A 17,491-nucleotide genomic window follows, 5' to 3' on the forward strand; every position below is an offset into this window, starting at 1 on the left:
CTTCTCATATTTCTTTTAGAGTATTGATAATTTTGAGACACTTCCTGTACTCTGAGACCAAAGAGAGTGTCAGAATGTCGGACAATGGGCGACCACTGAATCTACATCACTTCAATGGTCAAGATACTGACTTAGCCCTAGAGAATCGTGATCGTGTCGGACATTCCAAAATAATTTGGTATGGTACCTTTTGCGCTGCCGGTTGAGATACTTGTGAATGGGAAATGATTAGGCCATTCTAATGTTACGGCGTACAACATGCCCGTATTCCACAAACACGGCATTCTTCGATTGTTTTTCGTAGATTTTGTGCAATTCTCAAGAAAAGATTTGTTCAGGTATCGGTAAATTACAGGTCTCTCTGCTAAGATGATAGAATCTAAGTTCCCTGTTCACCTCGCTTAAGTCACCACCAGCAATTGCGCGCTCGAATCAATCGAGACGGAACGGAACATTTCAATGTCCTTCGGCAAAGTTGAGTTCTGTATTCCGCTACCTCCGCAGATCCATGGGCTTATACTGTTCCCGTCAAAGTCACTCTAGTCCCGGCACCGTCAAGAATCAAAAAAAAAAATGAGAAACCGCATTAAAGAGAAGTCTTCGGATATTTTCAATGCCCAAGCTCTATACTTATTTAAAAAAAAGTTCATTCTCACATTTCCTCGGATCCAATGAAACCAACCTCGATTACTCTGACTCATAGCGCGGCGAATCGCTTATCGGCCTGCAGATGAATTTTTCACTCCACATACCATACTGCCTAAATCTAAGTACTATAGAATTCCTACTACTACTACCAAAATGGCACTTCGATCGCTGGCAACCATCTCGCGGATCCGTGGGTTCTCCACCACTCCCGCCATTCTCCGGGGACAGAATTTGACCGAAAAAATCGTCCAAAAGTACGCTGTAGGTCTTCCAAAGGACAAGAATGTCTACAGTGGAGACTACGTCTCCATCAAACCAGCCCACTGTATGTCTCACGACAACTCGTGGCCTGTTGCAACCAAATTCATGGGTTTGGGGGCAAAGAACGTGAAGGACAATCGCCAGATTGTGTGTACCTTGGATCATGATGTGCAAAACAAGTCCGATAAGAACTTGGAGAAATACAGAAATATCGAGAAGTTTGCTGCCGAGCAAGGGATAGATTTCTACCCCGCTGGTCGTGGTATTGGTCACCAGATCATGATCGAGGAGGGTTACGCATTCCCTTCCAACTTGAGTGTCGCTTCTGACTCTCACTCAAACACATATGGAGGTGTTGGAGCATTGGGAACACCCATTGTGCGTACAGATGCAGCCTCCATCTGGGCTACGGGCCAAACCTGGTGGCAAATTCCTCCCGTCGCAAAGGTCGAGCTTGTTGGTGAGTTGCCCAAGGGAACTAGTGGAAAAGACGTCATTGTTGCACTTTGTGGTGCATTCAACAACGATGAGGTCTTGAACCATGCCATTGAATTTGTAGGCGACGGAGTTAGTAAGTTGCCTGTGGACTACCGTCTCACCATCGCTAATATGACCACTGAGTGGGGCGCATTGTCTGGTTTGTTTCCAATTGACGATGTGTTAATTCAATTCTACAAAGAGAGATTGGCCAAGTTGCCTCAACCTCACCCTCGTGTTAACGAACAGACTGTTGCTGCTTTGGAGACCAACAAGCTTTCCTCCGATTCCGACGCTGTCTACGCTAAGCACTTGCGTATTGACTTGTCATCTCTTTCCCCTTACATCTCTGGACCAAACTCTGTCAAGGTCTCCAAGTCTCTTTACGACTTGGTTCAAGAGAACGTTCCTATTAACAAGGCATACCTCGTTTCCTGTACTAATTCCCGTTTGAGTGACATCAAGGCTGCTGCTGACATCATCAGAGGCCACAAGGTCGCTCCTGGTGTCGAGTTTTACGTTGCTGCTGCTTCCTCAAATGTCCAAAAGGACGCTGAGGCTGCTGGTTACTGGAACGATATCCTCGAGGCTGGCGCCAAGCCTCTTCCTGCTGGATGTGGACCATGTATCGGTTTGGGTGCTGGTTTGTTGGAAGACGGAGAGGTTGGAATCTCTGCTACTAACAGAAACTTCAAGGGAAGAATGGGTTCCAAGGATGCTTTGGCTTATTTGGCTTCTCCTGAAGTTGTAGCTGCCTCTGCTGTTTTGGGCAGAATTGGTGGACCAGAAGAATTAGACGGCAATGCCGTCAAGCCAAACACAGAAATTGTCAAGTCGATTGAGATCACCAGCTCCTCGCCAAGCTCTGATGCTGAGGCTGCTGTTGAGGTCTTGGATGGATTCCCTAAGTCTATTGAGGGTGAATTGATCCTTTGTGACGCAGACAACATTAATACTGACGGAATCTATCCAGGTAAGTATACCTATCAAGATGATATTACCAAGGAGCAAATGGCCGAGGTTTGTATGGAGAACTACGACGCTGACTTCAAGGAGAAGACTAAGTCCAGCGACATCATTGTGTCTGGTTACAACTTCGGAACCGGTTCTTCTAGAGAGCAGGCTGCCACCGCTATCTTGGCTAAGGGAATGAGAATGGTCGTTGCTGGCTCCTTTGGTAACATTTTCTCCAGAAACTCCATTAACAATGCCCTTCTTACTCTTGAGATCCCGGCATTGATTGACTCTCTCCGTGAAAAGTACGCCGGTTCCAAGGAATTGACAATTCGTACCGGATGGTTCTTGAAGTACGACGTTACCAAGGCCTTGGTCACTGTTACAAATGCTGAGGGTGAAGTCGTTTTGCAACAAAAGGTTGGTGAGTTGGGAACCAACTTGCAAGATATTATCGTCAAGGGAGGTTTGGAAGGCTGGGTTAAGGCCGAGCTTGCTGAAGGGAAAAATTAAGCATTTAGATCCATTATACATACTAATATATTTTCGTTAATTGAAGTGAATTGAAAGAAACTTACTAAGTATGGTGAAACAACAGCAACAAGGAATTCATTAGATTCTCAAAGATAGATATGAATAAAGAGTTCAAGATAATACAATTGAAAAAAAAAGATTGCAGCACCACAATTTCACACATGGTCTCCCACTGCATTACTCAGTGTGGCTCTAAGTGGCTTGACTAACGTTGATCGGACGGGAAACAGTATTTTCCACTTGATATGGCCGCAACCGAAAGTTCAACATTGTGGATTTACAGATCCTAAGAAACTAGGTTCCCATGAAATCCTCGAATGAATTAACCATCCGGGTCTATTTAGATTCAAGATCTAGAAGTTTATGTGGTATCTCAAAGATGCAATGTAGTACTGCAATGCAAGTGACAAAACTCGGTGAAGATTACATTTATTTCTCTAGAGATCAAAACTTATCATCTCAAGCTTATATGAATTCAATCTAGTTCGATTTTTTCGCGGGTGTTCTATTTGGAGCAAGCTCTGATAACTGCTCCAGAGTTTGATGTATGCGTGTGAATACATTATGTGAAAGCTTCCCAGCACTGGCCAAAGCATGAATTTTATTGCCCTCATTACTGGTGTCATATCACTCTGCCATTGAATCCGATTCCCAACCCATTGTCAACTGAAAGTTAGAAGTAAGAAGTCTCACAAAAACGCTCATCTATCCAGACATCGCAATCTGTCTTTCGGAAATTTCTGGTAAAAATTAAAAAAGGGCATAATCATTCGGGATTTTTCCACTGAATAATCTTCTTTATTCCCAACTCCCATTGTAACTAGCTCATTTAAGCACACAAGGCTAAACGCAGACTATGCTTGTACTACGCTGATCAAAATTACAATATCTTAAGGAAAATTTGAAATGTATTAAACTAAATCAAACAATTACACAAGAGGCAACCCAACCGCAGTTGCGGTCGTAGTCCCAGTTGTCAGTGTTGACCTTCTTTGAAGGCTTGTTGGAAGAAGAGGAAGTAGTTTGAGCGGCCATTGTTTCTGATGTTTTGTTGATGAGAAAATAAGAACTGCGAGAAAACAGCAGGCTTTTTATATTGTTCCAGGACCTTGTCCTCCGGTAGATTGTGGTGCCGCCATATCTTAGACTGTACCTAAATGTTTCAGATGGTCTGGTGACTGCCTATTTGGGCTTCACAAGAGTTGTTTCGTGGATCAAGCCGATACACAGACCTAAAAGAAACATTTACAAACTGAATTTTGAGGGAATTTTTATCTTTATGCAATACGAAACTCTTCTGAGGCCCGATCCGGATCTGCTGAAACAAGGCGTTCTATTTCTTTTGCCTTATCGTTGTTGAAGGACCAATGAACTAGTTTGTAGCATCGATTTCTGCGGCATTTAGTTTGATTCCACATCCAAATTCAGCTTGCTTTTTTTATGTGAGTGTTAATAGGGGTGCCACATTTGTCTCATTTCGTTGTCGCAGCGGATATTTGAAGCCGTCCGACCATGATAACAGTAGTAAGTGAGCTGATGAAATAAATTATTCATTTCCAAACTATTTTTGTTAAGCATTTGTTTACTATGGGCTCATTTAACTTAGCTTCTTCGTTTACGCAAAACAAATTGATATGAGAACCGACAAACGGTAATGACAAGTATCGGCAATAAACGTTGAAGTCCGCAGTTTCTTTCCAAACTTTATTGCCGATGTCAATTCTTTGATATGAATCCGATCAATTTTGAATTTTTAATCTTCATTTTTCACTTTTCATATATGCTTGCATTACTGGTGGTACTTTGCAAATGAATTACAGTGGATCAATTTGAGTTGGAATCGGCAAAAAATAGTAAAATGAAACGATGATATTAAACAATTCCTGAACTCAAAAGTAAACTCTTTTAATGATAATCGTCGATTCCGCGATCTTTGGAAAGCGTTCTTGCACCAGCTATCTCAAAAGAGTCGACTTCGTTGGGGTGCCGAAATCACCCAAACAGAACATAAATTGAAGATTTAGTCCAATCAATCGGGCAAAGCACCAAAAGTAGCAATACCGATAGAAAAAAAATGAGATTAAAAAAGGCAAAAAAGAAGGGGCGAGCTGGGAATTGAACCCAGGGCCTCTCGCAGATTTGTTCAGTTGAATCAACTATCACCCAAAGCGAGAATCATACCACTAGACCACACGCCCGAATCGATGTCTGTTTAATATCACTGATTACTATAAACATAGTTGTGCAATATAATGAGTGGTCCCATTCTAATTGTTTAGCTATAAACATAATCTCTAATTATTTACTTGTTCAAGATGTTTGCCATGAACTTGATCGCATCGACTAACTCTTCATCGTTGGTACTGTGAGGAACTCCAGCATAGGAACGGAAGTCCCATTTCTTAAAGCCAAGGTTCTTGTAGAAGTCACTGGCATGCTCACCATATTTGAGAGCAATGATTGGATCGTCTGTTCCATGACCCTGGAAAACTGGAGTGTCGAAGTTGGCGCCCTTGTTTGACAAAGTCTCATACTTTTCAAGGATATTCTGAGAGACGGGACAGAAACCTGAAAGCGCAACGAGACCGCCGATTTTGAACTCCAACAACGACAAAACCGCCATACTGATGGCCGAGCCCTGTGAAAATCCACCTAGAATGATTCTCTCAGGGTCTATTTTGTACTCGTCCACTTGTGTCTTAATGAATGATGTGATGTGCTCACAAGTCTTAAAGAATCCAGCGACATCTTGTTTGGCCTCTGGGTTTCCGAACTCATAAATGTCGAACCACCCGGGCATTCTCATTCCTCCGTTGGCTGTGACACTGATAGTTGGAGCGTTGGGAAAGACGTAGTTGATTTCGTCGCAGTTCTTGACCAAGCCAGTTTGGCGAACAATTTGGGGGAACCAAGACCAGCCATGGCCCGAGTCGCCAAGACCGTGGATGAAAATCACGGCGGCATTGGCGGTTTTGGTGGCAGACACTTTGACACAAGACATCGGGGAGTTATGAGAGTGTATTGAATGGGAGAGGGTATGAAAATGGCTTCAATGAATTCGGCTCTTCCTGAATAATATCCCTAATGCGTTAAATATACGCAGAAAGCTTCTTTGAAGTAGTAAGGTTAAAACTTTGCCTAGATCTAGAAGTATATTAGGCCGTCAATGTGTAGTACTTCCACCTGGTCAAGGTTAATTGAAAAGAGGGTAATAATAATTAGAATGAGAATGACCGTAATCCAAAAGAACATACCTCTCTTTGATGTACTTTTTCTAAATTCTTTTTTTTGGTTCAATATATAATTGCGTGGGTCGCTGGGTTGGGTGGTAAAGTGACTTTTGCATTTCACGGCCAATACTCTCAAGAATGATGGCAAGGCTGTAATCAAGGAGATTGATTCACTAAATTTTATCTAATACAATTAAAAGAATCATTTGAGTAATCGGTCGAGGCTCAATACATTGCCTTGCATGGACACTCACATAATTGTTTGTCATTGCGAGAACACGAACTCAACTTTGAATATACCCACAATATTAATGCTACCCAAAATCCATGCAAAAGAAGAGTTTTCAAATAAATACCGTTTGATTGAGTAAACATCTCGCTTTGCAAGCCACAAAATTGGTTCCAAGTATAGACAATCACTTTATTTGAAATATAGACAATCACCTTTGTAATGTGAATTCTGTCAAAACTACAGTCATTTTTCCCATAGTCTTCTTATTTATAAAGATACCTGACCTAGACTATAAACATGAAATGCACAGAAATAAATGATACAACGCTAAGCTTTGACAGGAACATCCTCTTGAGCGCTCTCCTTGAGCTTCTTTGGTTCCTTAGCTTCTGTGCCACTTTCAGCTACCTCGCTGTCTGCCTCTCTTTCTCTCTTACCATTGTTCGCACAGGTCTCATTACTGGCGGCGATCTTGAGTGTTCTGGTGTTCTGCTTTTCTCCGTCGACCTTGCGGAAATATGGCTGGCATCTCCAGTATGGAACCGTTCTATACTTTCCTCCCCATGGTTGCATCTCGCCTTCTACTATAACATCCAATTCGTCGATGTTTGGCTGTTCGTAAATCTTTTCGACAAGCTCTTCCACTTGCTTCACGATCGACTCCCATGCATCGAAATCGGCATGGACGCTAGTGCTTCCGATAACTGGGCGGAGCTCCTTGTGGACATTGAGGAACTCATGCAATAATTTGAAAAAGTGGGCCTTCATGGCTGTTCTAGAAGCGGAGCCAGGACATGTTTTAACAATCTCGAAATACTCCCGAAGCATCTTGTCCACGCGAGCATGCTGTTTGTCTGGGTTAGTGTCTTTGGTCCAAAACACACCAGGATTGTAGAGGTTGCCCTCAGCAGACATGACAGCATCGCACGCGACAGCGTCAGTGCACCGACTCAAGTCTGTAGGATACAAGATGTTACCATTGGCAAAAAAGACCTGGTCACTGGGCAAGTTGTCTCGAAGATAACGCAAGATCTTCCAGTTGGCCAAACCGGTGGCTTGACCCTTCATATCACGGGTTCTGCCATGGATGGTAATAAACTGTGCACCCGCATTGAGAACCATCTTAGCGTATTCCAAACTCTTCTCCCAATCATCATAAACCCGAATCTTTGCAGTGACGGCGCATTTCAAGTTCTCATGCAATTTACGGATCAATTTCTCCACCAAAGGCCAGTCGTCCATCAAGAAGGCACCATAGTTTCCTTTACGTGCAATACCTTGAGGACAGCCCAAATTGAGATCCACAGCGTCACACTTATCTTCTATATGTTGTGCTGCCTGGAGTAGATACTCTGGATCATTAGCACAGAACTGAACCACCAAGGGTCTGTCGATGTCTGCACGTCCGTCCCACTCGGACCACATCTTTGCACGGTAACGTTCGTCTGTAGCAAAGAGTTTGGCATGGAACATAGGCGTGTAACAGAGATCAGCACCGTATCTTCTCAGAAGAATACGCCATGCTAGTTCAGACTGGTCGACCATTGGAGCGACGATGGTCTTTGGTTTTCCAATGGCATTGTAGAGTGCACGACCAGCAAGTTTCTCTGAAGTCATTTTTATGGGAATTATTGGCGTGACAGACGAGAAATAGCGGTTTAGATGTGTTCTATAGGCGATGAGATGAGATGAGATGGAGTACATACACTGGTGCGAATCTGGGGTTGACCTGGGGAAGAAAAAGAAACAAGGAGATGGGAATGAGAGGGAAGAGAAAAATGAAAAATTGGGAACATTTTTTTGTTTAATTTCGTTGAGTTTTTGAATTAGTCAAAGGTTCTGATTTTTTAAAGGGTAAATGGTCGTGGGAGATGTGGTTCTTGCAGAAAATCAGTACACATCATGTCAGATAGGGCCTCGTAAGAAACGTATTGATGAAGCTAGCTTTTCTTGTAGAATCGTTCAAACCATTTGTTTCCCACAATCTGGGTCACTGTGAATGCTCCAATGCTCTAGACCAAATTCTGCTGGGTTTGTAAACTGCGGAACTCTCAGCCAAACAGATTTGGCGTAGTATCCCAACCACCTGTAAAAATTTGAAAGAGTAAGAAAAAAGTTGGGAATTTAGTAGAAGCCGAGGGGTATGCACTGCGAATAATATTAATCTCGGCAATTGAGCCTAATACGGCGCATGAAGGTCGGCGAGATTACGCAAATTGAAACTTCCAATTTTAAATTCGGTCGAGGGCTTTCAAAGTTTTGATGCAGGTTGAGACGGTGTTGGCGTTGGCATTGGCGTCGGCGTCGGAGTTCGGAGGTGCCGACTTGGCGCAAGGAAATACTTTCTAAGTCACGAAAAGACGATTAGAAAGCAGGTTCTGACTAATAGAAACGCGCAATGAAAGTTACGAAATTCCATTCAAACTAAATCGAAAACTCGACTTTAGTATTATCGGTCCATGCTTTGCTTGGTCCCCGCAGGATAGAAAGGGCACATAATCGATACATACATCGTTCCTGAATGGGGACAATGCACCTCCCGATTTGGAATTAGCAAGTGGCCAAATGTTTCAGCTAATCAATAACAGATAAGCAGTATGTGCAATATCGTCTGCACCTCTACATAGTTGGTTGTGTGTTAAAATATTCGAACAAATGTGTAACAAAAAGAATCAATTGAACTATTAGTAAATATTATTAAACAGAGGTTTTCTCTGATGTAGTCTCATATGGCTGACTCTGCAAATGCTTTGCGTCGTGAACAGTATTCAAGAATGCAGCCGTAAGAAACACGCAAATGAAGACATCCATAGCAGTGGACATGATGCTTTCAGAAACCACGAGAGATGAGTTTCCTCCGCCAAATCCGTAGTTTGAAATGCGGAACAAGTCCATTCTGGACACAAAAATAGCGAGGAAGTTGTACACTATGTGGATCAAAAAAAAGGGGACAGCCAACAAAATGTATTTCATCGACAACGTCTTGACTTTTTCATGGGTGTATGCCCGTATTGCCAAAGCTACCAGAATTATCATACCCACCAAGTACAACAGAGCGCCGGCAATACGAAGGTTTCTGGATGTGCGGTAGTCGGAATAGGTGGATGGGTTGGTGACATCGATTCCTGCCATTTCGGCGCCTCCCACAATAAAAACGATCGAGCCTGCTGCCAAAATGCAGTGAGTGACCGAAAAACAGGTCTGGAAGAAGTAGATGTGGAACCGTTTGAGGACCGGGCCCAAGCGCCCCAAGATAGGATAGGTGTCGAACCAGGACTTTCCGTACTTCAATCTTTGCTCATGCATCACCGCGCGCAAAGACGCATAAATCAAGGCCAAAAAGCCCTGTGCGCCAAGTACCATATATGCGATAAGCAATTGATAGTGCGATAAGCCTAGAGAAGCATAGGCCACACCACAGGCCTGGCCTGCAACTCTGAGAATAGCAAAGACCCACAAGGCAGTGAACATGGTTCTGAAGCCTTTTTTCCAGACCACCCATGTTGCAAATCCGAAATAGATGGCGTACACTGCGAGGAACACAGAGGCCGCTATGCCTGTGCTTTTCAATTTGAAGGAAGTCATAATTGCTGCGAAAAACGTCTACAAAGTCAAATAACGGGTATTGATTTTTGAGGGTTGAGGGGACGTCACCCACGTATTTATACACTATTTTTGTTCTTTTGACAGGGCTCCTTGACACATCCCGCCCTGTCAAGATGGCCCAAAACGCTTGCGAATAGTTAATATCTGGTGGTGCTGCCAGCCGCAGTGCTGCATGGAGAAGGAACCTTAAAGGTAAGACCGAACGACTTAATTGGGGAATGTTCTTTTTTGGGACATTAGAAATTGTTGGTCGAGATAATGTGACTCGAGAATTTGGGATGATGGGTGTTCATTATTGATTGTGTGAGGTCCAAGTTAGTGAGACATGGGTAGTGCAGATTCGGGGCGGAAACGTCTCTGACTGAGCAAAGAGATTTTTTCGGGAGTCTGGAGATAAATCAGCAAGAAATGTTTGAGGAGAGGCGATTGTGATTGCTGCAATTTGGAGAAGGTCACGGGTTTCGGTTTGCCCGTAGAAGTGATGCTACTGGTGACTGTGGTAGTGAGTACTGGGAGAGAATTCTGAGAATTGGGACGAACAACGGCACGTTTTGGCTGGCCGAGCTACGAGAAGTAAAAATTAGCTGATTTTAGTGGTCATGTGTGAGTGGCAAACAGAGCTCAGATCCTCGCTCTTTATCGAAGATCTTCAGATGGAGAGAAGATATAGATTCTAAGAGGAAGTGGGTAATTCGAGAATAGATCCTGGGAGGAAATGATTATTTCGAGAATAGCTGGGCCTTAATAAAAAAAAACCAAGTATACAAAAGAAATTGGGTAACTTAATATGAATCAAATACTGCGAAGTTTGAGCAAGACGATCTCGTAATTCCTCCCTCAAGCCGCACAGCACTAGAAGGAAGCTGGAGCGGCAATGAAACCCACGAGAGCAGAAAACCGAAGCCAAAAACGAAAAAAACCATTAAAGAAAAGACGAACCAGAAAAACAGTCAGCAAACAATAAAACAACCAAGGCCTCAACTCATTCACCCCAATACCAGCGCTACATTCCTCCTTCTAAACTTTGTTCCAGACGCATTCCTCACCAACAGCCAGCATCCAGCACCACCCAGACCATTCCAATACTCCAAAAGATAGAAGAATGGAAAATGGAACAAAATCAGAATATACCCCACCACCAAAATAAAAAAAACCTCCCGCCGCGAATTTCCTATGACATCATTCCAACCATAGCTGAACCTCACCAACCCAAAGCCGACTGCACCGAAGTGTAGTAGCCAATACCTGGAGCTGTATAACGGCGGCACAAAGAACGCTAACCACCAACTGGACTATTGCATGGCAACTGCTGGGGGTTAAAAAAAAGACACCCGTGCACCACACCCATTATCGAATCAAAACTCACTTCCCAGAAAAAAAAATAACCATGCCCCACCACCATCGCTCCATGCTTTTGGATTTCTTTTCTCAAATCTCACTTTCGCGGCCAGAGCCGACGTGCACACAACCGGCAATCATGTAAACCGGACGTCCTGCAGACAAGCAGAGAAAAAGTGGCCTCGCGTCCTGCAGCCAACCCAGCCTGCCCCAGATATTCGTCCCCGGACTCTACCCAAACTGCTCCGTAGAATTCTCCCTTTTTTTCTTTCTCTCAGGTACACTTCACCGGTGCCATTGCAAAGAATCGGTTTTTTTTATACTGCGGGTCTGTCACGCAGCGTCCCCTCTCATATTTATAGCTGCCGTTTCGCTCTCGCAAAAAGCCGCAGATCTACTCTTTCTCTGGAGTGTTTTTTTTTTCGCTCCCTTAATTTGTCCATCCACCTTCCAGTGGGAACACAGCATCAGAACATAAGGGCTCGTAACCCTTGAAGTATATAAGGACCCCCGGATCCACTCTTCTCGCCGACGGTTTTTCTCTCTTTTCTTTGGCTTTGCGTTGCCAGATTAGGAACCCTTGTGTCAAGCCCACTCACCACGTCCCTCTAGGTAAGAGAGCCTGTTTCGGTTCGCGGCACTAACAAAAAATAAAAAACACACTGGCGTGCGTAAGTCTGCGTCTAGTGTTGCGCCGTACATTTTTTTTTGGTTTTCTCGTTTCGCTCGTCCTCGAATTCTACCCCCTTGCTTGGCTCCCAATCAAGCCCATTTCTGGGGAATTAGTGTGCACACATCCAGTCACACATCTATTGACAAACCAGGTGACAACCCACTGCACGCCGTCACTTGCAATTTCTAAAACTCAAACATCGGGGCAGCATTTTTTTCTTCACCGCTTCCCTCTTTTAATCGTCCGCCCTTTTCTCTTCTCCCTCTTTTGTCTCGCTCGTCGTCGCCCTCCATGCTTGCAGGTCCCACCTCTCCAAAGAACAAGACCTCTCCCACTAGAGCGTCCTACGCAGGCCCTACGCAGCCCATACCGAAAAAGTCGCTCCAGATCAGAACAGACAAACCCCGTCCCCATGTCTGTTCCATCTGCACCCGTGCTTTTGCTCGGTTGGAACACTTGAAACGTCATGAGCGCTCGCACACTAACGAGAAGCCGTTTCAGTGTGCTGCGTGCGGTCGCTGTTTTGCTCGCCGAGACTTGGTTCTCCGCCATCAGCAGAAGCTCCATCTGAACATCTTCCTGGTGGTCCGTCGTGGTCTGTTGCCCACAACGCTTGCGTCTCAGACGCCAGCCATTCCCGAGTCGACCACTCTGACCCCTACGGGCGACAACATCATCATTTTGCAGAACAACACCAGTGCCAAAGCGCCTCTTCCGAACGAGCTGGAAATGCAGTCGCCTAACAACATACACATGGCTGGCCTGGGGATGCTGCTGCCAATGAACGTCGGAGGACTGCCCAACGAGTTCTCTCAATTGTCTGCTCCTTTCTACCAAAATAGGCCACCCAGCAGCGGGGCTAGTGCTCAAAACGGCAGTATTAATACCAACAGCATCACCAACAGTAGTCTTTCAGGTAGTAATGGCTTCCTGTCGCTGGGCGGCAATGGCCAAGACTCCTTGACTATGCCCTCTCCCAGCACCAACTCGAGCCACAATACCCCCTCGTTCAACGTTCTGAACCATCACTATACCTCGGGCTTCATGGATGCTGACCCTCTCCTGGTAGTTGGCGGCTTGATCAATCCAGATATGACACAACAGCCATCTCCTCTCACAGGCGACTCTCCCGAATTGAGAGAGAAGAAGCGCATGGGTTCTGGTGACTCAAACCACCTGAGCACTCCTGCAAATGCAGGTATCCGCCCTTCAAAGATCTTGGACCGTTTCACGAGTGCCTCGGCTTTGTCACGTACCAACTCTGGTGTTGCTGGCCACCGCCATGCCTCATTCTCGGCCGTCTCGGGTATTTCCTACACGAACCTCCAGGATGCGATGATCATCCGTAACAATCAATTTACCGATGTTCCAGCACAGGTTGGCTTTGCCACCCCTCAAATGACTGCTGAGGAAATGGAGGTAAAGAGCTTCTCTGGCGAAGATTTCGGCCTGTTGGACTTGGATTGGTACTCTCTTGATTACGGATCTCATCCTCCTCAAAAGGATTCTTTACCCCAGCACAATTCCAATAGAAGACCCAACCGTACCGATTCCTCTGCCAATGGCTTCAAAATTAAGCTAAACACAATTCCTTCGGAGTCACAGCTAGCTCAAGCCGGAGATCATGAGTATTTCGCCAGCAATATTGTAGCCGGCCACCAATTCCTGGATCCCAGTCACCCTCACCATATTAAGGGCACCACTCCTATTGAGTTTGGCTACTCTTCTTTCACAGATGTTGCTAGTGCGCTTGGTTCAGACAGCAGGAATATTCATGTGGGAACAGGTTTTGCACATTTAGCACACGATGCCCTCGACTTGAAGGAACCTCGCCGCAAGTCTAGCGGCACCGGCAGCGTTTCTGTCACTACTCCTGGCTCCATGTCAGGAAGAGATAGTGTCCCACCAAGCGCAGGATCCAGAAGTGGAACCAAACCTCCTTCGAGTGGTTTGCGCCGCCAAGCGCTGACCATTATGAATCATGACTTCAAACGTGCAAATTTGGGGACCACACCCAAAATGAGCCAAGGATCTCAAATGGGCACCTTCACTGATGCAGAAGATTTGGCATGGGTTGAGCAGATTCGCGGTATTCCAGTTCCTAATGAGTTTCCTCTGGCCACTAGAACTACCGGTTTTGAAGGATTTCCTTACATCCATGACCAATTCGACCTGGACGAAGTGTACGGCTTATTCAAACTGAGACAAGAAGACTTGGTGAAACAGCGCAGTACTGTAAATGCAGCCGCTGCCGCAAATGATGACAATTACTCTGTGACTTCCACAGAGCATAGTCACAGCATGGAGCGTGCCCTGTCTAAAGTTAAGTTCATCATTGGTGACACAAATGAAGTAATTACTGAAGAGTTCCGTGCCAAAATCATTCTGGAGAGCAAATTGACCGATGCTCAATTTCCACCTTGCGAGGACTTAAATGCCTACTTGAATTTGTATGAGAAGGAGTTTAATACCTACTACTCTTTCATTCACATGCCAACGCTCAAGAGCCCTACTACGAATAACACGGAGAACGTGCCATTGATTTTATCCATGTGCGCCATCGGTGCTTTGTATCTGTACCATGATTCGAACACCCTCTTGTTGTTCAACTTGTCGAAGTTCCATATTCACAATTTCTTCGAGAAAGAGGTAACAGTTGACAAACTTCAATTTAAGAAGGTTCCAATTATGGCACACCAATGTCTTGTTCTCCACATCTTCATTTCGATGTTCCTCAACGAGCCCAACATGGTTGAGATTACTTCACGTCAAATGAATTCTATGGTGGGGCTTATTAAGTCCACTAACTTCCATCGCCCACTCGAGCAATTCATAGTGCCACCCAAACCAATCACGGGGCCTCTTGATCATGCCGGTATCCAGGCCAATTTCGATTATTTCGTCATGTCTCAGACTAGAATCCGTACAATTCATACCTTTTACCAACTTGAGGTCTTGCGCAGCGCTCTTTTGGGCTGCCCACTTCCTATGAGCGGTTCTGAGGTAAAGTGCGGAACTCTTTGCAGCGATGAGAACTTGTGGCGTCTGTCATCTGCTGAAGAATGGTACCTTCACCTCCAAAATTCACCAGCAAAGTCATTAGTCGAAGTCAGCAACAACGAAAGTATGGGTCGCTTGTTTGAGCAACTCGGAAGTGGATTCTTGCCTGAAGGGAAGATCTCTTTCAGTAAGTCTTTTGCTTTGATCATGCATGTTCACGAGCAAATTCTGAACGAGTATAATGAAAGTAAAACCGATATAGAGCCTTTGGAGTGGCGCACAAGCCACCGTCCAAATCTCGAAAATTTGTTTACATCGTGGGAGAGTCATTTCATTAGAAGTGGTGGATTTTCCTTGATTAACAACCACAACCACCATCTTCTTAACACGCGCTCCGAACTCAAATTGATCATTCCAATGTCTTTGTTGGCCAAAATGCGTCTTTGTATCAATTTCACCCCTGTAATGACCCAGGTTTTGTATAAAGACTGGCCCGGAATGGAGGCCATGCTCAAGAAGCTTGATCTCGATGTCGATGCCTTGAAAGAGGCCGCACAATACTCGATTGAGGTGCTCAATTTGTGGATTCACAACATATCGATGCTTAACGATGCTAAGCAGACATCTGTGCGTACTCCAGTATTCTTCGTCACATGTATCTTTATCTCTGTTGTGATCTTGAGTAAGGTGTTGAAGGTAATTGAAAGCGCTGAAAATCCCTCTGTCTACGACCGTGCCTTCTGGCTCACTTGCGTGAAAGTTCTCAACGGCATTGAGACGGCATTGAGTCCAAAAGAAGAGTCGTCATACTCTGAGTTCTTGTGTGAACAGTCACACGGTGTCTTTGACTACGCTTGGAGCGATGAGTTCAAGAAGAACAAGGAGGAGACAGTCAAGCAATTGAATCTGGGCGAAGGTTCAGCGGACACAATTCGCAAATGCAAGCTTTCGATCCAATCGCTCAGTCTCGGAGTGCGGATTCTAGCAGATGCTCCCCTCTGGCCGCTAGCCATGGGATTTGCTGAAGCACTCAAAAACATGGCCACGCAATTTAACGACGATAAGAAGTGACCAGACATGTTCTAAATGTTTCTATTACACTATAGAAAGGCTTCTTTTTCACGACATTATCTTTGTATCTTTTCCAGCAAGGCTGGACCCCACAAGACTTATTTATTTTAAAAATATTTATTAATTCCTATTTAATTGCAATACAGTCTGAATGTATTTTGATCTACATGTAAATAAGCGTTTGTACTGTTACTAATTTGATTTGTTGAAAGAGGTCTTTTGTTTACAACTGAAGCTTTTGGAGTTTAAATTATCAATTAGTATAAATATATGATCTGAAGTCATAGGAGGATTCATAATAGAGGTCTGTGAAGCAATAACTAACGCAAAATGGACGAAACGGGCGAGCATCCGATTTAAATAAAAAGGCCCAAAAATAAATCAAACCAATCTTGCAGGCACACCTAATGCTTGTCAAGAAACTCCACAACCTTATCGATGACAGTGGAAACAATCTCGTCCTTCTCAAGAAACACGGAGTGTCTGGCTTCGGGGACAGCTACAAACTCACTCTCGACACTCGAGGGCAACAACTTCAAAAACTTCTCAGTGCCCTCGATATGGTTGATGTTATCATCCTTACCATGGAACACCAACAAAGGGATGGAGGGACTGAACTGGCGCACATGCGCAGGCTCCAACAACTTCCAGCCACGGTTGAACATATCGTTAAACTGTCTGATCGTACCGATCAACTTCTTGTCCGTAGCACGGATGTAGTTCCGCCAGCGCTCGTTGGAGGTGATGTAGTCGTAGTTGAGCTTGGAGTCGACCTTCAAACCTGGCGCGATTGCATTGATCAAAGGTTGAAGCTTCATCACCACAACATTAGGGCGCGTTTTTGGATGCAACTCCACAAGCGGGCCCAGCACAAAGGCGCCTCTGATATCGTCTCTGTACTTTCCATGGATGGCATAGTTGAGAACAATACCACCGCCCATGGAGTGGCCCGCCAAGAAGATTTTCTCGGCCTTGTTCTCGCGCGCGGCCAAGATCCGCAGGAGCATGAAGTCCAAATCGTCGAACGTGTGGAACTCGTCTGTTTTGCCCACCAACTTGCCCGGAGAAGTGGCGCCTGCTCCACGCTGGTCAAAGAAGAAGATCTCGTACCCGTGCTGGCTGAGACGGTCGAAAAACTCCGTGTAGATGGACGAGTGTTCGAAGAACCCGTGCACATACACAATTGTGCCTTTTCTGGTGACGTTGGCGGGAACTTTCCAGGTGACGGTTTTGAAGTTGAGGTTGTCGTAGGGAACCAGCTCGACGATCGGCGACCCGATGGCTTTGTAGGGGATTTCTGTCTCCGGCATTGTGGTGTATTTGTGCTTTTTCTGTTTTGTTAGTGGGAAATTTCAGAAAGAAACAGTAGTACGAAAACTGTGGATTTTACTGTGAGTAGTGAATAGTAGTGAGTAGTGAGAATAGTGTGGGGGTACGGGTATCGGAAGATAAGACGCTACCGATGGG

General features: G+C 44.9%; 6 protein-coding genes and 1 non-coding gene across 7 annotated transcripts; 2 read left to right on the plus strand and 5 right to left on the minus strand.

The window, feature by feature from the left end:
- Nucleotides 1–801: 801 nt before the first annotated feature.
- PUMCH_000650 (uncharacterized protein) lies at nt 802–2,853 on the plus strand (the record flags this gene model as incomplete). Its single annotated transcript, XM_063019727.1, has 1 exon — nt 802–2,853. One exon carries the CDS (start codon nt 802–804, stop codon nt 2,851–2,853), a length of 2,052 nt encoding a protein of 683 aa, XP_062875797.1.
- Nucleotides 2,854–4,974: 2,121 nt separating this feature from the next.
- On the minus strand, nt 4,975–5,072 carry PUMCH_000651. The gene has a single exon. It is a non-coding gene; the product is annotated as a tRNA-Pro (tRNA).
- A 104-nt stretch (nt 5,073–5,176) lies between these two features.
- On the minus strand, nt 5,177–5,875 carry PUMCH_000652 (uncharacterized protein; the record flags this gene model as incomplete). The annotated part of the gene is made up of 1 exon (XM_063019728.1): nt 5,177–5,875. The coding sequence occupies one exon, from the start codon at nt 5,873–5,875 to the stop codon at nt 5,177–5,179; it is 699 nt and encodes a 232-aa protein (XP_062875798.1).
- Nucleotides 5,876–6,663: 788 nt separating this feature from the next.
- On the minus strand, nt 6,664–8,040 carry PUMCH_000653 (uncharacterized protein; the record flags this gene model as incomplete). The annotated part of the gene is made up of 1 exon (XM_063019729.1): nt 6,664–8,040. The coding sequence occupies one exon, from the start codon at nt 8,038–8,040 to the stop codon at nt 6,664–6,666; it is 1,377 nt and encodes a 458-aa protein (XP_062875799.1).
- A 993-nt stretch (nt 8,041–9,033) lies between these two features.
- Nucleotides 9,034–9,921, minus strand: PUMCH_000654 (uncharacterized protein; the record flags this gene model as incomplete). Its single annotated transcript, XM_063019730.1, has 1 exon — nt 9,034–9,921. The coding sequence occupies one exon, from the start codon at nt 9,919–9,921 to the stop codon at nt 9,034–9,036; it is 888 nt and encodes a 295-aa protein (XP_062875800.1).
- Nucleotides 9,922–12,244: 2,323 nt separating this feature from the next.
- Nucleotides 12,245–16,024, plus strand: PUMCH_000655 (uncharacterized protein; the record flags this gene model as incomplete). The annotated part of the gene is made up of 1 exon (XM_063019731.1): nt 12,245–16,024. The coding sequence occupies one exon, from the start codon at nt 12,245–12,247 to the stop codon at nt 16,022–16,024; it is 3,780 nt and encodes a 1,259-aa protein (XP_062875801.1).
- A 404-nt stretch (nt 16,025–16,428) lies between these two features.
- Nucleotides 16,429–17,334, minus strand: PUMCH_000656 (uncharacterized protein; the record flags this gene model as incomplete). Its single annotated transcript, XM_063019732.1, has 1 exon — nt 16,429–17,334. The coding sequence occupies one exon, from the start codon at nt 17,332–17,334 to the stop codon at nt 16,429–16,431; it is 906 nt and encodes a 301-aa protein (XP_062875802.1).
- Nucleotides 17,335–17,491: the final 157 nt, after the last annotated feature.

This window comes from Australozyma saopauloensis, chromosome 1 (assembly GCF_035610405.1).
Source record: "Australozyma saopauloensis chromosome 1, complete sequence".
Classification (NCBI taxonomy): Eukaryota; Fungi; Ascomycota; class Pichiomycetes; order Serinales; family Metschnikowiaceae; genus Australozyma; species Australozyma saopauloensis.